The following is a 27,959-nucleotide window of genomic DNA, read 5'->3' on the forward strand; positions in this document are numbered from 1 at the left end:
GTGATCTCCCCTAGACTGGGAGTTGGAGAACGTTTCCTAAATGTTCAAAATGAGTATCTACAGGCTTTCATTCCCTCACTAACTCATTCTACAAATATCTTTTGAGCACCTACTCTGAGCTGTTGCTGTTTGGTGTTCAGTCGCTATGTTGAGTTCGACCCTTTTCCCTGTCCTTCACCATCTCCCAGAGTTTGCTCAGACTCTGAGTCCCTTGAGTCGATGATGCTATCCAAGCAACTCATCTTCTGTTGCCCCCTTCTGCTACTGCCTTCAGTCTTTCCCAGCATCCGGGTCTTTTGCAATGAGTTGGCTCTTTGCATCAGGAGGCCAAAATACATGAAGCTTCAGCTTCATCATCAATCCTTTCAGTGAATATTCAGGGTTGATTTCCTTTAGGACTGACTGGTTTGATTTCCTGGCAGTCCAAGGGGTTCTCACACATCTTCTCCAGCACCACAACTCAAAAGCCATCAGTTCTTTGGTGCTCAGCCTTCTTTATGGCCCAATGCTCACATCCATCCATGACTACTGGAAAAACCATAGTTTTGACTATGCAGACCTTTGAGCTGAGTGGAAGGAAAATGCTCATTAGGGCCCAAAGTGTATAATTCCCCAGGCCACCATGTCAAGAACTATTTTTCTCATATGACATTATATGGAGAAGTCAAGGCCCTGAATGAAAAGATATGAGAGACACGAACAGGAAGATGGAGAGGGTGGTAACGAGAGGAATTCAGGAATAGAGGACAGTTCTTTATTTACCTCATGGCTCTTTGCTAATTTCAAAATCTTGGTCCCAAGAATCTAAAACCAATACATTTACATTTGAAACTGAATTTCTATAGTCTGTGGACTTAGGAACATTCTAGAATAAGTTAGCCAGCCAGATTATAAGAGGTTGCAACTAAAGTCATGGAATAAATTCTTCATTGAGAGGGAGGGATAAATTAGGATCACACGTACACACTACTGGGCTTCCCTTGTGGCTCAGCTGATAAAGAACCCGCCTGCAATGTGGGAGACCTGGGTTCAATGCTTGGGTTGGGAAGATTCCCTGGAGAAGGAAATGGCTACCCACTCCAGTATTCTGGCCTGGAGAATTTCATGAACAAAGTCCATGGGGTCGCCAAGAGTCGGACACAACTGAGCGACTTTCGCTTTCACTATACACACTACTATATATAAAATAGATAAACAACAAAGACCTATTGTATAGCATAGCGAACTATAGTCAAATCTTGCAATTATACATACATATATATATATGAGTCATTTTGCTCTACTCCTGAAACTAACATGCGTTATAAATCAGTTCAGTTCAGTTGAGTTGCTCAGTCGTGTCCGACTCTTTGCGACCCCATGAATCGCAGCACGCCAGGCCTCCCTGTCCATCACCAACTCCCGGGAGTTCACTCAGACTCACATCCATTGAGTCAGTGATGCCATCCAGCCGTCTCATCCTCTGTCGTCCCCTTCTCCTCCTGCCCCCAATCCCTCCCAGCATCAGACAGAGTCTTTTTCAGTGAGTCAACTCTTTGCATGAGGTGGCCAAAGTACTGGAGATTCAGCTTTAGCATCAGTCTTTCCAATGAACACCCAGGACTGATCTCCTTCAGAATGGACTGGTTGGATCTCCTTGCAGTCCAAGGGACTCTCAAGAGAAGCAGAAGATATTAAGAAGAGGTGGCAAGAATACACAGAAGAACTGTACAAAGAAGATCTTCACAACCCAGATAATCACGATGGTGTGATCACTCACCTAGAGCCAGACATCCTGGAATGTGAAGTCAAATGGGCCTTAGAAAGCATCACTACGAACAAAGCTAGTGGAGGTGATAGAATTCCCATTGAGCTATTTCAAATCCTGAAAGATGATGCTGTGAAAGTGCTGCACTCAATATGCCAGCAAATTTGGAAAACTCAGCAGTGGCCACAGGACTGGAAAAGGTCAGTTTTCATTCCAATCCCAAAGAAGTCAATGCCAAAGAATGCTCAAACTACTGCACAATTGCACTCATGTCACACGCTGGTAAAGTAATGCTCAAAATTCTCCAAGCCAGGCTTCAGCAATATGTGAACCGTGACCTTCCAGATGTTCAAGCTAGTTTTAAAAAAGGCAAAGGAACCACAGGTCAAATTGCCAACATCTGCTGGATCGTGGAAAAAGCAAGAGAGTTCCAAAAAAACATCTATTTCTGCTTTATTGACTATGCCAAAGCCTTTGACTGTGTGGATCACAATACACCGTGGAAAATTCTGAAAGAGATGGGCATACCAGACCACCTGACCTGCCTCTTGAGAAACCTATAGGCAGGTCAGGAAGCAACAGTTAGAACTGGACATGGACCGACAGACTGTTTCCAGATAGGAAAAGGAGTATGTCAAGGCTGTATATAAATCAACTATACATCAATTAAATATATATGTATATTTCTCCATGAAACATAATCAGAAAGTAACCCATTCATATGAGATAAGGCTCTTTGCATCATGAGAAAGTGTCAGTCATAGTCTAAAAGGGGCTAGAACAGGCATTAACAGCTCCCCTTCTGGACCACACAGTTACCTTACTCTGCTGACCTGCTCAGCTTTGGAAATGTACTGATCATCCTACACTGTCATCCATATTACTTTATAACTTTGCTAGCTTTTAAAAAATCTTTATTTTTCTAATTCTAGTTATTGCGTTCTGAGTCTCTCATCCACTCAAGACTAAAGGTTCAGGAACATTTACAAGGAGTAAGTTGGTTCGAGAGTACTGGTCTGACTTGGGCAGCCAGGGAGGTTTGAAACAAAATATTTGCTTAATTGAGGGGCAGATGCAGGCAAGCAAAGCAGGAGAGAAGCAAAGGTCTAGAAACAGGGTATGTTGGATCCAGCAAGGAGGGGCAGATTCAACAAAGGACGTTTCCAGAAGACTGCATATTTGTGGCTTTCTGTTGCTCCACACAGCCACTTCCTTGTTCCCTTGTAGAGCACAAGGTCTTTAGGTCAGGGAAGAGGGAAGAAAGGAGTAGGGAAGGAAGAATTTAGAAAAGCACAGGTGGGAGTAAGAAGTAGACTGCAATGTTCCAAGCACTGGCCATAGCATATGTGACTTTGACCTTGGCTGGAGATGGCAAAGGGCCCCTCATTAAGGAAGAAATAGGAGAGAGAAAGGGGGTGAACTCTTGAAAAAAGCCATACTGTTGGGGGTTGGGGGAAGTGAGGATAACAGGGCACAGATACTGAGGTTAAAAGCTACATATTAAATTTTTCTAGGAGGACAAAACCCCTTGGATCGAAACTTCAGAACTAAACTACTAGTTCTGTGATTTGGGCACACGACCTAACTTCTTCTTTTTTTTTTTTTGGTGCACTGGGTCTTCACTGCAGTGTTCAGTCTTCTCTAGTTGCTGCTCACAGGCTTTAGAGTGTGGGCCCAGTAGTTGAGGTACGTGGATTTAACTGCCCAACAACATGTGAAATCCTAGTTCCCCGACCACAGACTAAACCTACATCCCCTGCATTGGAAGTCAGATTCTTAACCACAGGACCAGCAAGCAACTCCCAAGTTACATAACTTCTATACCTATTTTCTCATCCAAAAATAGTTACTGATACCCTGCATCATAAGACTTTTGTGATATTAATGTAAAGCACTGCTGCTGCTGCTAAGTCACTTCAGTCATGTCCGACTCTGTGCGACCCCATAGATGGCAGCCCACCCGGCTCCTCTGTCCCTGGGATTCTCCAGGCAAGAATACTGGAGTGGGTTGCCATTTCCTTCTCCAGATGTAAAGCACTGGTACCTAACAAATGCTCAAGTATTTATTACTAATGCTCAAGTAACTATTATTTAAACCATTTAGGTGGGGAGACTATTTTGGTGCAGGTGAAACCAAATTTTGAACTCTAAGTGTGAAGTCTGTCTCTTCTTATAGCAAATCTTGGAATTCACTCATGGAAAAACTGTGAGAGATGCAAGCAAGCAGATCTGAATTTTTACCATGTCAACTGAACATAAAACCTTATGTCCGTGAGGTCCCCCAGCACACTGGAGAGCTCAGTTCTCAATACCTAGGGCTCTTCACAGCACTTTAAAAAGCGATTTACAAATATTTTGGTTTATTCTGGAGCTTCACCAGTCGCTCAGAAGTAGAGAATCCGCCTGCAATGCAGGAGTTGCAGAAGACACAGGTTTGATCCCTGGGTCAGGAAGATCCCCCAGGAGTAGGAAATAGCAACCCACTCAAGTATTCTTGCCTGGAAATTTTCATGGACAGGAAGAGCCTGGGGGGCTGCAATCCATGGGGTCACAAAGAGTCGGACATGACTGAGCACTTGCAAGCCCTACAGATATTTTGGTTCATTTTGATTCATGTTCTATTTAGTCAAATGAATTTCTTTAAAAAATTTTTTGTATACTGTAAGTTTCTAGCACTTAATTAGCACTCTGTGGAAAGAAGTGCTTAATGGCTAACGTAATTTTGAAGTGAAATGAAGTGAAGTGAAGTGAAGTGAAGTGAAGTGAAGTGAAAGTCGCTCAGTCATGTTCAACTCTTTGAAACCCCATGGACTATACAGTCCATGGAATTCTCCAGGCCAGAGTACTAGAGTAGGTAACCATTCCCTTCTCTAGGGGATATTCCCAACCCAGGGACTGAACCTATGTCTCCCACACTGCAGGCAGATTCTTTACCAGCTGAGCTACCAGGGAAGCCAAAAACCAAAATTTTTCCAGTTGTGAGCAAATTCAAATGCCTATGACATAATATATGCTATCCACCAGCAAAAAATACTGCAGTAAGTAAGGATAATATTTAGAAATAAATGACCATAACGCCCCACAATAACTCAAGAATCAGGCATGACTGACCCAGACTTTATCCCATAGGTGATTCAGGCTTTGGCATAAAACAGCCTGCTTTGTTGTTGTTGTTGTTGTTTTCCCACACCCCAGAGCTTGTGGGATCTTAGTTCCCTGACCAGGGATTGAATCTGGGCCCCCTGCAATGGAAGCTCAGAGTCCTAACCACTGGACCACCAGGGACGTCCCTGAAACTCACCTTTACATGAAGACGGCTGGAGAGTGGCTGAAGCAGGAACTGAAAGTAGACTCGGGGTTGATTTCACTGAACTTGCAGGAAGGTCCCAAGTTGTAATACCCACTATATAAACCAATGGTTGCAAAAACAAAGCAGGATTTTGAATAGCTTAGGGGCTACTCAAGGTATGACAAGATGAAGTTACAAGATGAAGGTATCATTAATGATATCCAATGTCTCTTGATACCACCTGCATCTCTTCTTCCCTCTTTCCCTTTTCTTCCTTCTTACTCTGTCTTTCTCCAATAATAGACATTAATGAAGAGCTGAAGCTATGTTTTCTGAAATGAGATGAAATGAAATGAAGAAATTAATTGAAAGAATAAAGTCATTTAGTGATTTGTCTGACCAAATTGGTTCACAGACAAACATTATATTCTTCACAGTTTTTGTATAAGTATTAGACCATACTTAATTTTAATTTTTCTGTGTGTATGATTAACAGGTCTTTTATTGGTAGTAAACAATCAGAATAGTACATATGCAGTATTTAGTAGACACAATAAAAGTTAAGAAATTCAAAACCTGTGTAAAACAAAACGCTGGAGAAAAAAAAATCAGACAGCTCAAGAGATGCAATGGGAAAGGTCCTCACCATCCTTTGATTGCGCCTTGTACTCTGTACCCAACAGAACTTACCATACTTACCAAAATAAGAAATATAGATTTTTAGTATTGAGTATATTTAAGAGGATTAAACACATTTTCTAAGAATTTCACAATGACAAATAAGGGATCCTTTTGCTGGTAAAGCAGACTGAAGTAGGGAAAGGAAATTAACTTGTATTCTGTAACCATTTTAAATAATTTCTCATTTTTCAAACTACTTTCATAGCAGAAATACTTTACACTTGCACAATATTAATTACTTTGCTGTACATGAAAGCCTGTGGTAGGCTGATTATACGATAAGACTGCGAACAAGCAGGAGTACTTTTCTGATGTCAGAAGAGTACACAAGACTGAAATATCTCCAAAAGTACATTAAAAATTCATTAGCATAAACATCAAAGTACGTTACAAATATATTCAGGAAAAAAACACAATCACTAAAATGTGGTTTAGAGCAGAGCCACTGTCTACCCATGGCTTCAAGTGGCAATTAAAGTTCATAGCAGGTTTAGATGCCTTTACATTTTTCCAGTGGTCTTGTATGGATGTGAGAGTTGGACTATAAAGAAACTGAGCACCAAAGGATTGTTGCTTTTGAACTGTGGTGTTGGAGAAGACTCTTGAGAGTCCCTTGGACTTCAAGGACATCCAACCAGTCCATCCTAAAGGAGATCAGTCCTGAGTGTTCATTGGAAGGACTGATGTTGAAGCTGAAACTCCAATATTTTGGCCACCTGATGCGAAGAGCTGACTCATTGGAAAAGACCCTGATGCTGGGAAAGATTGAAGGCAGGAGGAGAAGGAGACGACAGAGGATGAGGTGGTTGGATGGCATCACAGACTCAATGAACATGGGTTTGGGGTGGACTCTGGGAGTTGGTGATGGACAGGGAGGCCTGGCGTGCTGCAGTTCATGAGCTTGCAAAGAGTCGGGCACAACTGAGCGACTGAACTGAACTAAACAGGACCCCTCTACTATATTGACTTATGCACCCTTTTAAAATTACTTTACACAGCCCGAAATTTCACAAAGAGGTTCTGATGTCATTACTAAATGAGACACTCTTACTCCTTACATCAACTTTGTCACCAACTGAAAATGCCACCTTACTAATAGCCACAGCTCTGAATATGTGGGGCTTTATTATACCTGGATATCTGTGTGGGTTCTGTTTATAAAAGGGGGAAGGGGGTGTTTATCCTTTCGTTTGGTGTTTGGATGCCATGCTGCTGCTGCTGCTGCTGCTGCTGCTAAGTTACGTCAGTCGTGTCCGACTCTGTGCGACCCCGCAGACAGCAGCCCACCAGGCTCCTCTGTCCCTGGGATTCTCCAGGCAAGAACACTGGAGTGGGCTGCCATTTCCTTCTCCAATGCATGAAAGTGAAAAGTGAAAGTGAAGTCTCTCAGTCGTGTCAGACTCTTCGCAACCCCATGGACTGTAGCCTACCAGGCTCCTCCACCCATGGGATTTCCTAGGCAAGAGTGCTGGAGTGGGGTGCCATTGCCTTCTCCGTTGGATGCCATGAGGCATAGGAAATGTATAACAAATTACCTCTTAGAATGTGAATCATTCTAAAATTGAAACTGTCTAGATAGGGAGAAGAGAGAACCAAGAAGGCCCAGAACTCTGAGAGGACAGGTTAACAACAAAAATAACAACAACAACAAACCCTAGAAGTGTGGGTGACAGGTAATAACAGAGACAGAACAATGTTTTTAGGTCATGTGTAATAAATAACACAGACCCCAAATTTCAAAGAACTATGTAATTCTGACTTGGGTTCTAATACCAGAACCAACAGCTGCTTGGGCTTCAATATTGATGGCACTCTTGATGGAGTCACAATCTATTTACAGTTGGGATAAGGAGAAAGTGATTTTATTTTTTTGCCTTCTATTAAAGCTATCATTCCAGGTTTTAATCAAAGATCCAAGAGTATTTGTCCCACAGGCTGGAATGATGTGGTTTGGAAGTTCAAGGTACATTTAAAAGTTGCAACAAAATACAGATAGCCAACATGTCTTAATCTTTTGATCTTTGACAATCAGGAGCCCTACAGAAAGACCACCAGCAGCCTTGTGGCACAAGGTAGAAGCGTTTTTATAAACAAAACACAATCTGCAACCACCTCACCACCTAAATTTTAATTTGGTCCGTCCAGACAGACTAGAGATTTACCTAGTGAAACACTCCAGAGAAGGAAATGAGAGTAAGAAGAACCTCAATTTCAACTGAGAAATTCAAAAGGATTTTATTCTTGTTTATTAATTTTTTTCTCAAATGTGAGAAGATGTTTTGCTTATAAGAGCATTTCTGGTTCCCTCTGTGATTAAATGAGTTGAATCTTTGGAATTTCAGACACAGCCAAGTTTATTCCAATTAACCTGTTGACATGGTACCTTGAACTTTCCAATAGTCCTTATACCAACTACGGGGCTTCTCAGGTGGTTCTAGTGATAAAGGATCCACCCACCAATGTAGGCGACACATTTGATCCTTGGGTCAGGAAGATCCTCTGGAGGAGGAAATGGCAACCCATTCCAGCATTCTTGCCTGGGTAATCCCATGGACAGAGGAGCCTAGCAGTCTGCAGTCCACGGGGCCGCAAACAGTTGGCTAGCTAACATACTGGCTATAATGAAATGATCAGTTAAATAATTTATGGTTGACAGCTTTCCCTCTAAACTTCCTGAGAAGAGGGACTATATATGCAATGCCGAGTAACTAATACAGGGTCTCTGGCATAGTGGGTGCACAGTAAGTATTTGGTAAAGGAGTAAATGAGAGTGCTTGGGAGGGAGCCCCAAGGAACTGTGCATAGCAGTTAAGGGTTGAGTGAAAAGGCTTATACAGTACAAGAGAAGAAGCCCAGATGGTAAGGGAGAACTAACAAAATGTGATCACAGAAGTCAGGGACAAGAATATTTCAAAGAGCACCTGGTCCATTGTGTACGACGAAAACTGGCCTTAGGGAAATGGAAGCCATTGATTTACTTTAGCAAGGGTGATTTCTAGCATGGTAGGAATGAGAGCCAGTTCAGCATGGGTTAAAGAATGAATATGGGGCAAAAAGTAGAACCAGTATCTTATCTAATCAGGCTGCTGTAACAAAATACCACAGACCCAGTAGCTTAAAGATAACGGACATTGATAACTGGAGACTGGAAGCCCAAGATCAGGGTGTCAGCATGGTCGTGGTTCTAGTGTGAGCCTTCTTCCTGTTTTATAGTCAGCACCCTGAAATCCCTGTGTCCTTGTGTAGTGGAAGGGGTGGGGATCTCCGAGGGCTTACTTTCACAAGGGCACTAATTATTCCCAACCATTAGAGCTCCACCCTCATGACTCAAGCAACTCTTGAAGGCCCCACTTCCTAATACCATCATCTTTGGGGGTTAGAATTTCAACATGACGAGTTTTGAGGGGATGCAAACATTCAGACCATAGCAACCAGTAAGTGCAGATAGAAAACTGGTTTTTAATGGGAGAAGAATTCTTGACTTCACATAACAAAAAAATTAATGAAGATGCAAATGTTAGAAAATCAAGGGCAAAGGAGGTTGAGTACGGTAGTTCCTGGGAAAGCACAGAGCCCTGTGCCCAACCCAGAATAAAAAGTACAGACGTTGTCATATTATTGTTCATATTATTAGCTTCTCTGTGGGTGTCTTGAGACCTCTCCCTCTCAAGTCTATCTTAGGAGTCCTTGTGGGAGTGTCCTCAAATATTTAAACAATCAATTTAATTCAAAGAAAGGCAAAAGAAACAATAACAGGAAATTGGAACCAGGCTGAAATAATCATACATTATCACCTACAGGTATCAGACACTAAGATAAGAGTGAAAGACAGCTCATCAGAAGGGCAGTGATGTCTCGGAGAGTACAATTCTACATGTATATGACTTTGAGCTAGTTCCAGGATCTAGAAACCATATGTGATAAAAGGAAGACATACACATATGTGTGCTAGAGAAATTTAACTCCACTATTGGGATAACTTGGTAGACTATTCCATTATGAAGTTACATTGTTTTCTTTCTAATTAGTAAGTGATCCTTCAGGTCCCCAGTACATTTCACCCCATGGTTTTTGCATCCATTGATGGCCTTTTCCTCAATCAGTTATTACCTTAGGAGCTGCAAAATGTTGACTTTCATCTTGTCAATATTCCTTACCTTATTCTTTTCTTTTGAAAAGAATGAACTTCCCTTTTTTTCATATTTCTTTCTTTTTGAATATCACTGTGGACTAATATTCCTTTTTATTCATCATTTTATAATTAATTGCCAACATTATATTATGAAATTTTTCAAACATACAGAAAAGTTGAGAGTTTCGCAGTGAACACATCACCTACAATCTATATTTTACTGCAGTTTATCACATATTTTTTCATCTATGCTGTCCTTTATCCGTCTGTCATTCCACCTTATTTTTTGACGTAAGTTACAGACTTTATTCATATTTTTTACTTTTTGATATTCAATTTGTCCAGATTTGGTCAGTGACCTCAGAATGCTTTTTACCAATGACTGGATTTATTTATTAGATATAATCACCCAAGAAAGGATATTAAGTAAGCATTCAGAGTATATAAAAATGAGGTCACGGTGATGGTTTTACCAGGTTCCAGCTTCCAGATTTCCAGGATCAGAGGGGCCCTTGGGTTGGCCTTGGGTGGCACCTCTATCTAGCAGCATTAGGGGAGTGGCACCACCAAGTGGACGCTGCATGCAACAACCACTCTCTAGTCTACCTTAGCTTGGTCTGGTCGGGTTCCAGAATTAACACTGGAAAATAATCTGCATTTCATCTTTTAGATATAACCCAGAACGCTGATAATTTCTGATAGAAAAAAAGTCATTTAGAAAAATCATATGATGTCAGCCTAAGACAATTAAGCAGGAAGCTTAACCATCACTCATTTTCTCATTTCAAGAATCTATAAGAATCAAATGCAAAGTTCTTTATTCCTAGGCATTATGTGATTTATCTCACTAGTAGATTTACTGGATGTTAATGTGAATAGACGGAGAAGGCAATGGCACCCCACTCCAGTACTCTTGCCTGGAAAGTCCCATGGACGGAGGAGCCTGGTAGGCTGCAGTTCATGGGGTCGCGAAGAGCCAAGCACGACTGAGCGATTTCACTTTCACTTTTCACTTTCATGCATTGGAGAAGGCAACGGCAACCCACTCCAGTGTTCTTGCCTGGAGAATCCCAGGGACGGGGGAGCCTGGTGGGCTGCCGTCTATGGGGTCGCCCAGAGTCAGACACAACTGAAGCGACTTAGCAGCAGCAGCAGCAGAGATGCATATATGTTATCCTATCATAAATTAATTTCAATATCTTAATAACTGGTATTTCAATATAATTGGCTTCCTTTTAATTCTATATATTTAATTTTATGTTTTTAAAAGCATCCTGAAATGGCTCTGTCAGCTCCACCCACTGTCCTGCCCTAAAACAGCTCCCAGAAGTTGCACATAACTTCAATCACAAAGGCAGACTTCATCATAACTGCTGGGAGTTTAGGAAACATGCCCTTTTCTGGGAAATCATAGGTCCTGCTAAAATTCAGAGTTGTATTTCTAAAGGAAATGGGGAAGAATAGATTTGGGGGACAACTAGCCATCTCAGCCACAGTATATTTTTTTTATTGGAGTTCAAGAGATGTTAGATTTCTATTCTCTGTAATTTTGGTTTTCCTTTATCCTTACTTTCCATTTGATTTGTCATAGACTAAAAGTGTTCTCTTAACCTCTTTCTAAACATGTCTAAATTTTTCTCCCTGTTTCCCTTATTAATCCATGCCACTTGTATATAGATAGCCATACATTAAAGAGTGTGAGTGTACCTTGACCACTGGCATTTTTTTGGACATAGTCATTGACTTTTTTGTGCTCTATTCAGCCTGGATTGATTAAGATGATGACCACTGAGTCATTTTCAGTATATGGTTGTGTTCTGTTATTCTATCTGACTCAAACTGATTTGCTTGCTCTTCGCTCCTCTCCCTGATAGCTCAGTTGGTAAAGAATCCTCCTGCAAAGCAGGAGACCCCAGTTCAATTCTTGGGTAGAGAAGATCCACTGGAGAAGGGATAGGCTACCCACTCCAGTATACTTGGTTTTCCCTTGTGACTCAGCTGGTAAAGAATCCGCCAGCAATGTGGGAGACCTGGGTTCAATCTGGGTTGGGAAGATCCCCTGGGGAAAGGAAAGGCTATCCATGCCAGTATTCTGGCCTGAAGAATTCCATGGACTGCATACTATCACAAAGACTCGGACACATCTGAGCGACTTTCAAAAAAAAAACTCCTCTCATCATATTTCAGTTTGTAATTGTTTTTTAATCTTTTCATTGTTTGGTTTGGTTTATTTTTGGTTGGTTTCTTCTGAAGATGTATTTGGGTTTTTTTATTTTAATGGTTCCTTTTATAACCAACTTAAAATTATGAATGATCACAGAATTTCTATAGTTTCTACTTTCCTTTATTTTATTTCCTTCTGGTCCATCACTTGATTTTAGCTGACTATATATGTTTTAGCATTTACCTTTCTACATTAAACACTGCTACTTAAAATCTCTTCCAGTTCCGAAAATTAAACGTTGAGGAAACAGGCCTACTTAGCCTACCATTGATCTTTTTATTTCCTCCTCCCTCAAGCGGCGCTCTGATCACTTTTTCTACATTAGTAGGAGTTATAATGTTTATCATTTATTCTGGAATCTCAATCCCTAAATTGTTTGGGGTTTTGATTCATTAAAAAAAAGATTCAAAACATACTATCACTTGTTTTGCCAAAATTTCTCCATTTGGCTATTTTTTCCTCAAGAAGTTTCCTCCGCAAAGCTCACCAGGGAATTCCCTGGGGGTCCAGTGGTTAAGACTTCACCTTCCAATGCACTGGGTATAAGTTTGTCCTCTGGCTAGGGAGTTAAGATCCCACATGTCTCATGGCCAAAAAACTAATTCATGTCAAGGAATGGCAAAACCCACCACAATATTGTAATTAGCCTCCAACTAAAATAAATAAATAAATTTTTTTAAAAGAAAAAAAAAAGCACACATAAACCAGGAGCAATTTTGTCATATACTCAATACGGACATTAAAAATGGTCCACGTCAAAAAAAAAATTCTTTAAAAGAAAGTTCACAGGAGTCATAATCCATGAGTATTTGCATGTTTGTTTAAATGTATTCTTTTTAATCCAACAAATAAAACCTTCCTCTAATTTTTCTCCTCCAGGTATAGAACTCTGCCTCTTTCTACTTTTCCTTATATTTCTATCCTTAGAGGTTCCCCTTGCCCCTGGCTCACAAAGATCATGAGGGGAGAATGTCATCAGTGTGCTGTAGCCCTGACACCTTGCGCCCAACTCAGAGCTCCCATTAGCACATTCAGAGGTAACAGAGGACTGTGCCAGGGCAGTGTGACTATGAGCCCCAGACTGGTCAGGTGCTTTCCTCCCACAATACTGCACCCAATCTGTCAACCCACACAGGCTTGGCAGGAAAAACTGAAACGTTTCACAAAGGAGCAGTCTAGCCAGTGCACATCACCTCACATTAAGGATTACGTAAACCCAAGACTTGAGCCGGATGTTGCATGAGTCAAGAGGGTCAGGAGCAATAGGTAAAGTTTATAGGCTTCTGGAATACTGCCTTTGAAAATGCAACCATTCCAAGGCAATGCTCATGCAACTTGGAAGAAAATATTAGAAAGTAATGGCCTTTTTAAAATTTTATTTCATTTTGGCTGCACCTCAAAGCATATGGGATCTTAGCTTTCCAATCCAGGATCAAACCCATGCCCCTGCCCTTGGAAGGCAGTGTCTTAACCACCAGTCCACCAGGGAAGTCCCAGAAATAGTCTTAAAATAGTTGACATTTGTAGATTTTTTTAATAGATGATAGATAGATAGGTGGATAATTGGTTTGGGGTAATAATGGTAATATGAAGAAATTAGATTCACAAAATAGATGTTGACTTTTACAAGCCAAATTTTGATAAGAGGACAAAGTGACTAAATGCCCCAGAATTAGCAAGCAAGTAGCAAACTAAATCATAAAATTGACATGAAAAAAAAAGAAAGTTAATAAGTACTTACTATGGGTGGCACCAGACTGGTCACACGGCCCCCCTAGTTAGGTAAAGAATGCTGCATTCCCATGTAATAGAGTATGAGGCCTCAAGAAATTAAGGCTGGATTTGAACCAAAGTGTGACTATGGAACTCGAGCTTTTTAATCATAATGCAGCCACAATTCATATAGATAATTTATCAATATCCCAAGAAGCAGTTACCTGAGATTTATGCTGTCATTGCCTATGGTCTATTTGTATGGCATTTTGGAGTTTTAAGTTACTATTTGAAGTAGTTGCTCTATAGTTCAGTCGCTCAGTCGTGTCCGACTCTTTGCAACCCTATGAATCGCAGCACACCAGGCCTCCCTGTCCATCACCAACGCCTGGAGTTCACTCAAACTCATGTCCATTGAGTCAGTGATGCCATCCAGCCATCTCATCCTCTGTTGTCCCCTTCTTCTCCTGCCCCCAATCCCTCCCAGCATCAAGGTCTTTTCCAATGAGTCAACTCTTCTCATGAGGTGGCCAAAGTATTGGAGTTTCAGCTTTAGCATCACTCCTTCCAGTGAACACCCAGGACTGATCTCCTTTAGGATGGACTGGTTGGAGTCTAGTCCTAATCCATTTTCAGAGAAATGGATACAGAAAGGTTAGATCACCTGAAGAAACTCAGAAAAGCAGCAGAAATTGGAGGTGTATTACTGACACCTTCACTTCGACACTTAAGGCTAAAAATATCAGAACACAAGACGACCGTCTTAAGGAAGGAGAGAGAGCAGTCTTGTGCTAGTCCTCACCACTGGGAGTGTTAGTCCTCAGTTGTGTCCCATTCTTTGCAAACCCATGGACTGTAGCCCACCAGGCTCCTCTGTCCATGGGATTCTCCAGGCAAGAAATCTGGAGTGGGTTGCCATGCCCTTCTCCAGGGGATCTTCTTGACCCTAGGATGAAACCCTGGTCTCCCGCATTGCAGGCGGATTCTTTACCATCTGAGTCACTTCAAGTGGGTTACCACTTGTAGAGACACTGTTTTATCTGTTGGTGTATGATTCTAAAACAGTCACCGAGCACTTCTGAGCCTGGCACTGTGCTGGGCACTTGGTACCCATCAGAGAACAAACGACAGAGTATCTGGCTGCTCAGCTCAGAGTCCAGGGGGTAAAATACAGATTTACCCAGTCCCAAGTCCAAATGACATCACGTTCCCAATTTTCACTGCAGGCATTGGGACTTCAACACCTGTGGCAATATTTAAGGTGTCCTGCCTCTCAGAATGTACCACATTGTTGCTTCTGTTACCAAGTTAGACACAAGGCCACCCCTCTTGGGGCTTTAGTCAAACTGAAGCACTCCTGGCTTGGTCAGGGAGTTCTTTGCTGCCCAGGTTTATGCTGCCAATAATGAAACTGAGTTTGGTGCAAGCAAGACAGCCTTTGCCAGAGAATAGAGAAGGGGAGCTCACATTCTAAAGGTACCTTCTTCCCAGAGGGAGAGCAGTCAGGGAATTCCCAGGACCAGGAGGCAGACAGGTCATCGGGCTCTAGGAAAGGGGTAGAGATTTCTAGGGGCAACCAGTGCATGCTCCGTCTTCCATGCTCCTTTGCACATGGCACCAATTGCACCTGCTGCTGCTGCTGCTAAGTTGCTTCAGTCGTGTCCAACTCTGTGCGACCCCACGGCCAGCAGCCCACCAGGCTCCCCCATCCCTGGGATTCTCCAGGCAAGAACATTGGAGTGGGTTGCCATTTCCTTCTCCACCAGTTGCACCTAGCAGAGTACAAATCCCAGCTTTGGGTGATGAAGCAAAGGTAACCCTTGGATACCTCCAGGTTTCATCTTTGCAGGTGCCTTCCTGTGGTCACGTCAGAGTCAGCTCTGGGTGGTTGACCACTGTATATCTCTCCAAGCATATTTCTCCCCCAGCACAGCTACAGAGTATTTCTGCCAAACACCAGGTACTTCGGAAACAAACACAGAGATAAATCAGATAAATGTCCTTCAGCTCTCAGGTGTTGGTATGGAAACACGGGGATTAAATCAAAACAAGGAAAGCAGTGACCCTCAGTCTGCTTTGTCCATTATCTGGTTTTGCTGTGGGCCTTTGGGGTATCCTATTGAGAAAATACAACTAGCCTGTTCAGCTGAAAACCAATTTCTATGCCTAGGGCCTGGGCTGCATAGCATGAATGACACTTTGAGGAAGTTTGCATTAAAGGTGGGCAGAGATTTGGAAATAGATATACACATATTGGAGAAGGAAATGGCAACACACTCCAGTATCCTTGCCTGGGAAATTTCCATGGACAGAGAGCCTGGCGGGTTACAGTCCATGGGGTTATAAGAGTAAGACACAACTTAGCGACTAAACCACCACTACCACCACACTCTTATATACATATTAAATACATGGAAAATAAAATAAGCAACCTAGATCACCAATCTAATCTGGGCAGTATAAAACCCTCCACCCAAGGTATATTATCAAACACTTCCTAAAACTTGCTATGTAATGCCAGGCCCTAGAACAAATTAAGGAACTTCACAGCAACTCCTGGAGCTCCTTGTCAACATCACTTTGCCTGCTGGGAAATCTCATCTTTGATAAACCTATATGCTCTACATCCAGCCAAAGATTAGGCTCAAAGTCTCCTTGGAAGAAGATTTCCGTTCTTGCTCCAGGTCTCAGCCAAGCTGTGCCCCACTCAGCAAGGTCAGTTCCCCAGTCAGAGCACGTGAGGCCAGAGCAGTCTGTATAAGGAAAGTGGAAAGAAAGGCCCTCCTGGCATAGTGATACTGAGTCTTGATAGAGACACTACTGCTGAGAAATGGAAGCCGTGTTGGTTCAGTCAAGGGCACAGTGGGAGAGAGAGACCAAGTGAGTGGAGCAGGCATGGTTAGAAGAGGAAAAAATATTACACTCATCATGGAGACATGTGCTATGCTGTGCTTAGTCGCTCAGTCGTGTCCGACTCTGCAAACCCATGGACTGTAGCCCACCAGGCTCCTCTGTCCATGGAGTTCTCCAGGCAAGAATACTGGAGTGGGTTGCCATTCCCTTCTCCAGGGGAATCTTCCTGACCCAGGGATTGAATCTGAGTCTCCCATATTGCAGGCAGATTTTTTAGCATCTGAGCCACCAGGGAAGCCGCCCATGGAGACATGACCTGCCCACAAATGCAGGAGTGCCCACTCATGTTATTTAAAGGGCAAAGTTGACTTAGAATCTGTCTAAGGTAGGAAGGCCATCATGCTGGCATAAGAAATGACCACCAGAACCTAAAATAAGTTTAAAAGTGACCCCAGTCTTTCTGGAATCTTAAGGATCTCTGTCATTTCTACTCTGAAAGTCAAAGTGAAGTCGCTCAGTCGTGTCCGACTCTTTGGGACCCCATGGACTGTAGCTTACCAGGCTCCTCCATCCATGGAATTTTCCAGGCAAGAGTACGGGAGTGGGTTGCCATTGTCTTCTCCAATTTCTACTCTAATCTAATGTTAATAGCTATAGTCCAAATCAGTCTTTCTTAATTGAAAGGGAATTCAATCTGTAGGTATACTACTATGTCTTTAGACATTCCAAAGGCCAAAAAGCCTTGGCCCACTGGCTAAACTCTACGAGTATATTATGGCCTGAGGTTGGAAAGTCTTAACTCAGATTCTATCTCCTGTATTTCTGATTGTACAACCTGAGTCAGGGAATTTACTTATCTTTGCCTTAGTTTCCTCATCTGTAAAAAGGGTGATCCCAATAGTCACCTCACAGGCCTCTATAGATCAAATGCAAAATGCTGTAAAGGTTTCATGCAGTGTCTTGAACCCACTAAATATTATGTAAGCTCAGGTGTACATAAAAGCAAAAAGCAAATGTAACAAGGGAGAAGTGTGTTTCCTGCAGGTAAGTCAGGAGGTGGCTTGTGCAGAGGCAGAGTGGGAGCTAAGGTTTCCAGGGGCCCAAGGCCCCTCTAGTTCACCACTTTGACATCACAAGGGTGGGGCCTTTGTGTTCATGACCCAGTTGGAACCATCCACCACCAGGCAGCAGGACAGAGGAGAGTCTAGAAGGAATAAAGAGGACCTGCCAGCCATCTCTTAAGGAGCATCCCCAAGTTGCCCAACTCAGGGCTCCACTTCTATTTACATTTCATTGGCCAGAATCTAGTTAAAAGGGAAGCTTGCAATTGTCACCTTTATTTTGGGTGGTGATGTGTTCAGCTAAAATTCTATAGGAGACCCCTCCCATCCACAAATAGATGCCAGTGGGGAGGAGGGTGAGTTCAGTTTTCAGGACTATGTTCTAGAAGTTGTGTGGTTTAGAAACTGAACAAAAGGAAGAAATTAACTTAAAAGGCTTCTGTCCATCCGTATTCCCTGCACCGACTATGGATCTATATTTGCTTGAACCACATGGAAATGCAAGATTAAAAAGACAAGGTAGGGGAACAAGCCCAAACACCAAGTACTCCTGGCTCAAGGATCTGCCCTCCAGCGGGGACCCAATCCAAGATCATCCCCTTAGGACACACAGCCACTAAGGTTAAGTAGAGAAGTTAAAACTGCTGTGCTGTAAATTGCTTAGAACTACTCATAACGTTGAGTACCCACAACGTTGCTACCTATTCAGGGAGCAGGTATGCCCTCCGAATACAGTCATGGTTGTAGGAGTCCAGTGTACTATGATATCTTTCAGTCCTAATTGCTAAGTAGATGGGGAACAACAACAATGGGCTAAGAAGTAATTATGGGCCACCTATTATAGCACGTAGGACTCCAATTTAAAAAGAAGCAGATAAATGGGTATTTTAAGGGTCATTTTCCAGGCACCAATTAACACCCATAAACACCTTTGCTTCTGTTGAAAATCCCCAACTGGGAGATATTGTTCTTCTGAACAACGCTGAAAAGCCAAAGCATGTACTATAGTGGGGGTAAAACCATCCCATTACATGTCCAGAGGTGCCCACTCTACCCCTCACTCAACCCCTACACTGCCACCCCCACCCCTCTCCTCTAGCATTAACCCTACAAAGGTCAGCTCCATCGTGCACAGAGCTGCTCAAGGAAGTCTCCAATTCTGCCACTAGGTGGCAGGAGTAATCAGCACCTGGAAGCAGAAGCTCTTGGAGCCAGAAAACGATAGGAGTTGGAAAGGGACCATGAGAACACCAAGTCGAAACTGTCGTGTAGATGGGTGGACAGAGTGGTAGAAAGATGTGACCTGCCCTGTGTCACCTGTGTATTTAGGGACCCAAAGGACCAAGCCCCCTCAGTTACCGAGGTCCTTTTTTCCAACTCCTGTTGGGTTTTATTTTTAGCTTCTTATTAAGCAAATTTTCAGCACTCATGAAAGTTATAAGCAAGGAGCTGGACTAAAGTAAGGTGTAAGCATTCGTAACACACACACAAAAAAGCAGTTTGGCCATAAGACCTTTATGCATATATCAGGTGCTGCTGGAAGTTAGACTTTATTCATGTTTATACAGTCCTATGTTTCAATAAGGGATTCCCAGATGGCTCAGAGGCAAAGAATCTGCCTTCCAAGCAGGAGTTGCAGGTTTGGAACATATATTACAAGTTGGAATTGTACTTTTTTCCCCCTAGATCTGTAGGGCCAGCCAGAGGTCTAAAGTTAAAATGAAACTCACAGAGGGACCTGCCTGGTGGTGCAGTGGGGCACGGGTCAATCCCTGGTGGAAGATCCTACGTGGCTAAAAATAATCAAACTCATACATTTGTTTCTTCTTCAAATCAATGTCATACCTGACAAGGTTAGCAGGCAACATTTCTTGAAAAGATAAAAGCACCTATCTGACACTGTTTATCTATCTGCAGCCTTACTTGGAATGAAGTGCCATCTAAAAACGCTAGCTGGGGAAGAGATGGGAGAAAGATTGGACCCATCCCAAAAAGGCAAAGGAAAAATGAACCAAGTGTTTGTCACATTTGGGAAAAACAGCTAGGGGTCAAGACACACTTCCAAGAGCAAACCCTGCTGCTGACCATACATGACCACTGGAAAAACCACAGCCTTGACTAGATGGACCTTTGTTGGCAAAGTAATGTCTCTGCTTTTGAATATGCTATCTAAGTTGCTCATAACATTCCTTCCAAGGAGTAAGCGTCTTTTAATTTCTTAGCTGAAATCACCATCTACAGTGATTTTGGAGCCCAGAAAAATAAAGTCTGACACTGTTTCCACTGTTTCCTCATCTATTTCCCATGAAGTGATGGGACCAGATGCCATGATCTTAGTTTTCTGAATGTTGAGTTTTAAGCCAACTTTTTCACTCTCCTCTTTCACTTTCATCAAGAGGCTTTTTAGCTCCTCTTCACTTTCTGCCATAAGGGTGGTGTCATCTGCATATTTGAGGTTACTGAGATTTCTCCGGGCAATCTTGATTCCAGCTTGCTCTTGATTCCAGCTTGTGCTTCTTCCAGCCCAGTGTTTCTCATGATGTACTCTGCATATAAGTTAAATAAGCAGGGTGACAATATACAGCCTTGACGTACTCCTTTTCCTATTTGGAACCAGGCTGTTGTTCCATGTCCAGTTCTAACTGTTACTTCCTGACCTGCATTCAGGTTTCTCAAGAGGTAGGTCAGGTGGTCTGGTATGCTCATCTCTTTCAGAATTTTCCACAGTTTATTGTGATCCACACAGTTAACGGCTTTGGCATAGTCAATAAAGCAGAAGTAGATGTTTTTCTGGAACTCTCTTGTTTTTTTGATGTTCCAGAGGATGTTGGCAATTTGATCTCTGGTTCCTCTGCCTTTTCTAAAACCAGCTTGAACATCTGGAAGTTCACGGTTCACGTGTTGCTGAAGCCTGGCTTGGAGAATTTTGAGCATTACTTTACTAGAGTGTGAGATGAGCGCAATTGTGTGGTAGTTTGAGCATTCTCTGGGCATTGCTTTTCTTTGGGATTGGAATGAAAACTGACCTTTTCCGGTCCTGTGGCCACTGCTGAGTTTTCCAAATTTGCTGGCATATTGAGTGCAGCACTTTCACAGCATCATCTTTCAGGATTTGAAATAGCTCAATATCTCACAAATCCAACATCTAAGAATAAAATTATCCAGCCCACAGTTAACTATATTTTGTTTCATTTTATAATTTGAAAGTCTGTGTGAAATGTTGAAAAGAAGGTTGGAGAGCTGCACTCTCATCTCAGCTCTGCTTGCTGGAAGGCTACATAGCCTAGTCCCAGCATCCTTCTTCCATCTGTCTTCTTCAAGTTCGACCACACCAATCTTTTCCATCATAACAACACCAGTAAAAATCATGCATATTTCAAATATAGGTAATGACTTTCAGTGCAACACATGCATTTTTCAGATCATCATCTTTCATAGTTGAACCATGCTTTATCTTTAAATCTTGTTTAGAAGGAACTGCTAATATTTTATAGGATCTTTTGCAGGATAGAAAACACAAGGCAGGAGAACTTAATCTGGGCCTGGAGAAAGGCACATAGTTCTGTTTGGCTGGATTTTCCTTCATGGTGCCTGCAAGGGGAGCAGAGTAAGTCGAACGAACAGGATTGAGCAACCCTGAACTGTGCCGAGGAGTGTGCAATTGACTCCAGAGGCCAGGAGTCTCATTTTATAATGTAGAAAGAGTAGCTTAGAAGGAATTTATATACAGATCTGAAGGAAAGAAAGATTAAAAGCAGAGAAACTGATCAGGAACATGTATAATCAAAGAAGTGGAAAATGCAAAACATTTAAGTTTTTGTTAGTCTTGTACTTAGAGCATTCATATCTTTCAGGGAAAAAATATGTGAAATATAAGTCATTTAAATTTTTAACTAAAACATATTTTTGGTGCCAGCAACCATATGTACCATTAGACTACATTAGAAAACAAAAGGATTTAGAGAACTCTCTGGCTGTCCAGTAGTTAGGGTTCCGTGCTTCCATTGCAAGGGGCTTAGGTTCAATCTCTGGTCAGGGAACTAAGATTTCACAGCCAAAAAAAAGGAAAAAAGACAAAAGGATTTACATTTCTAGATTGAGATAATCTTTTTCCTTATGTGGCTTTTACAGACAGTAAATTTTCAAAATTTTTAAGTCATTTCTATTTCTTTAAGTACTAAGATTCATTGTTTCTTTCTTTAATCAGCTGACTCATCTGAACACTTCGTCTTTGTTGTCTCATCCCTCAAAAGTCTTTGGGTATCATTCATTGAAAGAACATCTGTGTTTTTGGCTCTGAAATTTTACTTTTGCAATCCTGTGCTTTTTCTTAGAATGATGAAGACGGCTTTGAAAACCAGAACACATCAGGAAATGACCACTCACTAAGGAACAGAGCTGTGCAAAACAGAGAGCATGAAAATGGCAAACAGGTATGACTGGAAAACAGCGAGTGAATCTGTCACCATGGCAACTGCTGTGCAACAGCTATGGGAACTGAAAGCTGGTACTCAGAGGAGCAAGTTAAATGGTAATTGGGGTGGCTATGGCAGGGTCATGAGGAAAATACATATGCACAAACAAAGATTCTGTGTTTATACACCTGTTCTCTCTGATGGAGAGAGTACCCAGGCTTGCTCTGACACTTCGTGATTGCACATTCCAAATTCCATCCCAAGACAGGAAGCACTGGCTTCAACAAAAACATCTCAATTTTAAAGTAAATGAAGCAGACAGGAGGAAGGTTCTAAGACATGGTTCTAAAACTGTGTTTGTGACACCCTAGGGCTCCTCAATGACATCTAAGTGTACACAGCAAGTTGAGGTGCTCTGTGACAAAACCTCTTATTTCTTTTATATATTGAATTCTGGGTAGGATCTTATTTTTTTTGTTGTTTGTTTGCCTGAAAATATCTGTATTATGTCTTCATTTTTGAAGGATATTTTCACTGATTATAGATTTTTTAATTAAATGTTTATGAATTATAGTTGATGTACAGAATTATATAAGCTACAGGTGTCAGGATCTCATTTGAAAAAAGGGTGCAAATTACCCATGTATATCATCCTTTAAAAAGTAATTTTGTTTGGGTGCCATATTTTAGGGGGAGTTTGCTCATGATAAATAAATAGCTTATTTGAAGTAAAAAATTTGAAATATTATTGCAGCAAAATTTGGGAGACAAATAATGAACTGTAATTCCAGAAAAAAAAAATCAGTGTCTAACATATTGGAATATAGCTTGTTTCAATCCAAGTTACATATACATCTATGTGCATGTCAGGTATATTGGGATTGTGCTTTCATATTATTTGGTAATTGTCTATTTCACCTAATATATTCTAAAGTGTTCATATCAGTAAGTGTTCTTCAACCAAAAAAAAAAAAAAGAGAGAGAAGACAATACTTCTTTTCAGACAAAAGCCTGCACATAGATGATTATACAAGCTTGATTCATAATCACCAAAACCTAAAAGCAACCATCCAGACAATAAAATGTTATTCAGCACTAAAAACAAATTAGCTATCAAGACATCAAAAGAAATAGGAGACCGTTACATGTGTATTACTAAGCAACAGAAGCAATCTGAGAAGACTCCATACTATGTAGTTCCAACTATATGACATTCTGGAAGAGGCAAACTGTGGGAACAGTAAAAAGATCACTGGCTTCCAAGATGGGAGGGAAGATGGGAGGGAGGGAAGGACAAATAGGCACAGGGGATTCTTAGGATGGTGCAAATACTCTGTATGATATTATAATGGTTGATACCTGTTATTAAACATTTGACCAAGCCCATAGAATGTACAACATCAAGAGTGAGCCCTGATGTAAACTATAGACTTCATGGGTCCATCAGTTGTAACAAATGTACCACTTTGGTGGAGAAGTCAATAATGGGAAAGGCTGCATGAAGTAGGGGGCAAAAATATGTGAGAAAACTGTACCTTCCTCTCAATTTTGCTATGAGCCTAAATAAATAAGCTCTTAAAAGTCTTGGTTTAAACATTGTTTCACTAAAAAAGTCAAAAACAAAAATTAAGTATTATTATAAATAGAAATATGAAGACTGAGGAGTAGCTACTGGTTTGGTCACAGTGGTCCTTAGGTGACCTTGGCAGTGACCTTAGCAGAAGCCATCTCAGTAAAAGTTTGGTCACAGTGGGTTGAGAAGTGAACAGGATATGGAGTGTCTCTGAATGTAAGGACAGTTCTTTCAAGTGGTTTGACTGTGAAGGGAAGGAGGGAGAGTAGATGTCCCATGACTGTGGGGTCAGGAAGGTTTTGTTTTGTTTTGGTCTTGTTTCAAAGATGAAAAGGGGTTAGAAAAAAACAAAAGAGAAAACAAAGAAATGCTAGACATTCCATATGGTAAGTAACTTGGGACAATTTTACTCAAAGAAAATAATGATGAAGATCATTTAAGTGAAAATTTTACCAAACTTTTTCTCTTGGCCAAGCTTGGTGTTAGGTAGGGGAAAATAAGAAGGGCTTCTCTGAACCCCTGACCTTTGCAGCTGCAACCTGGACTCAGCTGGTCTCTATTACAACCATCCTTGTGCCTGAGGCCCAGCCCACGACCTGGAGGCAGCCTAAATCAGGAGCATAATGGGAGTTTGGCCTCAAAGGACAAGATAATCTTTGAGGATCCTTTCAGAGACATGCTAATAACTAATTTCCATGGGTTTTGTTGTTGTTAAAGACAAATGAAAGCCTCATGGGATCTGACAACAAACTAACTCTGAGACTTGGCATTATACCTCTTAGGCACGTTCAAAACTGCTTAACAGCTGCCTACTCCCTCCCAACCTTCCTTTGCCTTTGCTTACAATAGCTGGACCTGTTTGAGACATTATCTCAGAATGATGGGAGGTAGGAAATCCTTCCCATCGTCACAAGAATAGAATGGGTCATGGATGCTTAAGAGCTCCAATAGTACTTGTGAAGATTGTTCATAAAAGATAGCCCTGGTTGGAACTTCCCAGCAGGACAGTCCAGTGGTTAAGGTTCTATGCTTCCAGTGCAGGGGGCATGGGTTCCATCCCTAGTTGGGAAACTAAGATCCCACATGCTGCACACCTCCCCCACCCCCCGCAAAGAAAAAGCGCAGGTACGAAAAAGAAAAGGTGAAAGTTGATCGGTCGTGTCTGACTCTTTGTAACCCATGGACTGTAGCCCACCAGGCGCCTCTGTCCATGGAAATCTCCAGGCAAGAATACTGGAGTGGATAGCCATTCCCTTCTCCAGGGGACCTTCCTATCCAGGGATTGAATCCGGGTCTCCTGCGTTGCAGGCAGATTCTTTACTGTCTGAGCCACCAGGGAAGCCCAGGCATATACATCACTCAATAACTAGAGCAAGGGCTAGTTGAGTGAGGAAATATTTCCCCTTAGCCCAATTGATAGAAGAACCCTAGTTCCCAAGGGTAGTTTAACAGCTTTGGAAGATGCTGAGCTACTGTTCATATCAGAAGACCAAGCCTTGGGCTGCCAGGAAAATAAAAACAGCCTTAGTCTCAGTTTTCTGGAAACTGGGGCTGACAGAATATAAAGGGAGATTTATGTAGCCTCTGGTATTAACTTCATTTAGCACTTGTCTGAAAACAGAGCAGGAATTCAATGATTACAGTAGAGATAGGAACTAAAAGCAGAGATATTAGCCAATTGGCTGAAGAAATGGAGAAAATACCAATGGCTCCTTTTAAGTAAAGGGAGAGATGAACGAACCTAGATTTTTTTGTGACAAGGGGAAAAATCTCTGAGCAGTTGATAATTGGAGACATAATCTTGCATAATAATTTTAAAGTAATTTAAATAATTTGGGAAAATTTCCTTGCCAAAATTCTGAGCAAAAGAGATCAGAGTCCATTATGCTCAGCATTCTCATCATTCCATCTCTGTCCCCATGGTTGATTTCCAGGTAGAAGAGCACATCACCATCGAGCAGGATTCTCTAAGAAAGGATGAAGACGAGGAGGATGATCGAGAAACACATCGAAAAGGGTACAGGTTCAAACCATAGAAATACTCTTGGGCTTCCCTGGTGGCTCAGACAGTAAAGAATCCACCTGCAATTCGGGAGACCTGGATTTGATCTCTGGGTTGGGAAGATCCCCTGGAAGAGGGCATGGCAACCCTCACTAGTATTCTTGCCTGGAGAATCCCCAGGAACAGAGGAGCCTGGCAGGTTACCGTCCATGGAGTAAATGCCTAAACACAGCACAGCACCTCCTAAGCAAAATGGTTTTGCCACTTTTTTATTCTCATCTAATTTTTAACATTAATTATGATTTATCAGAGATAGTCACCACCAATCGCCCCTCCCTACTACCCACCTAACAGCATTTTCAGAAAAATTAATGAAACTCTAGTATAATCAATGTGGTAAATTCAAATTGCTGATGTCCTAGGAACCCAATATCCAGGACAATCTTCTAATTAAAGCTGTAAATTGCCAACTAATTGCCCCAGTCCATGCAAAAGTAGTTAATTCATCTTCTCAATGTTCAATCAACGAGCAATTGATTTCTCAAAATCCAATTCACTTTTTAAGTCCCAACAAACTTGCTCTTACCTCATGGTATCATGAAAATATTCCAGTCCTTATCACTCATTAGCAGGAGAGGCAAATTATTATTTTTATTTTTTGGATCAGAAAAATGAAGCCCAGACTTAGCCAAGGGTTTGTCAGCTGGAAAAAAGCTAATTTAAACTTCAGCTTCTGATTCCTAGTCCAAGACTGTCTCTATCATAACACTAAAGTGTTTGTAAATTTTCTAAATTCCTGTTTAAATTTGGTGTTAATTCCCGAGTCTCTGCAGAACTTGTTGTGTATCAGAGGATAGAGCTGGTCAAAATTCAGATTGAAAGTTCTTGTCACATATGCATCATAAGGAATTTTTACCACCATGAGAACCTACTGTTTAGCACAGGGAGCTCTACTCAGTGCCCTGTGGTGGCCTAAATGGGAAGGAAATCCAAAAAAGAGTGGTTATAGGTATACATATAGGTGATTCACTTTCCTGTACAGCAGAAACTAACACAACATTGTAAAGCAGCTTATACACCAACAAAAATTTTCTTTCTAAAAAGAATTTTTACCATGTTGGAAACCTGCATTTGGTTTCATCCTCATTTTAGTTCAAGAATCTCTGACCCTTGGGGCCAAGATATTCTCTTGGGTGGTGAGAGGTACTCAGGTTTCATCAGTGTTAATGGATGGAAAAACAACCACCAAGAGATTTGGAGTCATTCAGCCTAGATAACCAAATGGTCAAAGCGACTATTTCTAGCCACTTCCTTTTTCTGCAGTGTCAGGTTGCTCTAATGGACTGTACACACTCCCTGCAATTAAACAGTCTGATAAATTTGACCTGGAGTAGATGGATGTGCTCTATTGAATGTTGCTGTCTGACGCTGCTGCTTTATAACACTATATCCACAACTGAGGACAATGTATCAACAGCCTGTCCTAAATTAAACCATGAAAAATTTAGTCTTTATTGTACTTATATTCCCCCAACATGTTCTAGAACAGTGTCACTAATTCTCAGTACACCGATTCATACACACACATAAGACAAAATTTTCATGAAATAATGCCTGTCATCACTATGTGTGATATACTCTGACATGTCCTATTCTTTTGTTTAAGGACAGTTATCACATGCTGTATGACAAACTTCACAACTCACAAATGGGTCCCAACCCACAGCTGTAAAATATTGTTCCAGAAAAGCAATAAGAAATCCCATTTCATTTATCTAAGAATTCAACAAAGGCCTGTCAAGCACTCAGTGTCCAAGCTGCTGATGTTGGGCTCAGACATCTATTCTCCATGAAGCTACAGTCAGTCAAGTTTTCATAACAAAACATAATTAAAGGAGAATGTAGGAATAGGTTGCAGAGGACTACCTCTGTCTGAGGAAATGCAAGAAGGCTTTGCGGAAGCGAAGGGCTTAAGCAGTGCCCTGAACCATGAAGGGGACTATGACATGGACAAGTGGGCATGACTGCTGGAGGGAGGGAAACTGGAGAATGTTTACCAAGGGGATGGGAGGTCCTAGCTGGGGGCTGAGTCCTTTGAGATCCTGGAGATTGTGAATCTTCTATACAGGAGAAAGGGTTATTCTAGAAATCCTGTCCAATGGCCTGAAAGTGGTCATGATTAAATGTGCAAGTAAATTCCTTCCATTTAGCCTCAAGTAGGAGAGGAGAGGCCTGCGTTGGGAGGAACACTGAGGAAAGAGGTGTATGC

At 41.6% G+C, this 27,959-nt stretch overlaps 1 protein-coding gene and 1 non-coding gene across 3 annotated transcripts in view; one reads left to right on the plus strand and one right to left on the minus strand.

The window, feature by feature from the left end:
* SLC28A3 (solute carrier family 28 member 3) overlaps positions 1 to 27,959 on the plus strand; it is a 69,842-nt gene that overhangs the window by 11,465 nt on the left and 30,418 nt on the right. For both annotated transcript variants that reach the window (XR_011254268.1, XM_069575827.1), the window contains exons 3-4: positions 22,035 to 22,133; positions 25,623 to 25,705. Coding sequence is in view for 1 of the 2 variants with exons in the window: in XM_069575827.1 (XP_069431928.1) it covers positions 22,035 to 22,133; positions 25,623 to 25,705 (182 nt within the window). In the remaining variant the exon portion in view is untranslated. The remainder of the gene's footprint in view (positions 1 to 22,034; positions 22,134 to 25,622; positions 25,706 to 27,959) is intronic.
* TRNAG-UCC (transfer RNA glycine (anticodon UCC)) lies at positions 4,960 to 5,032 on the minus strand. Its single transcript has one exon. It is a non-coding gene; the product is annotated as a tRNA-Gly (tRNA).

This window comes from Ovis canadensis, chromosome 2, assembly GCF_042477335.2.
Source record: "Ovis canadensis isolate MfBH-ARS-UI-01 breed Bighorn chromosome 2, ARS-UI_OviCan_v2, whole genome shotgun sequence".
Classification (NCBI taxonomy): Eukaryota; Metazoa; Chordata; class Mammalia; order Artiodactyla; family Bovidae; genus Ovis; species Ovis canadensis.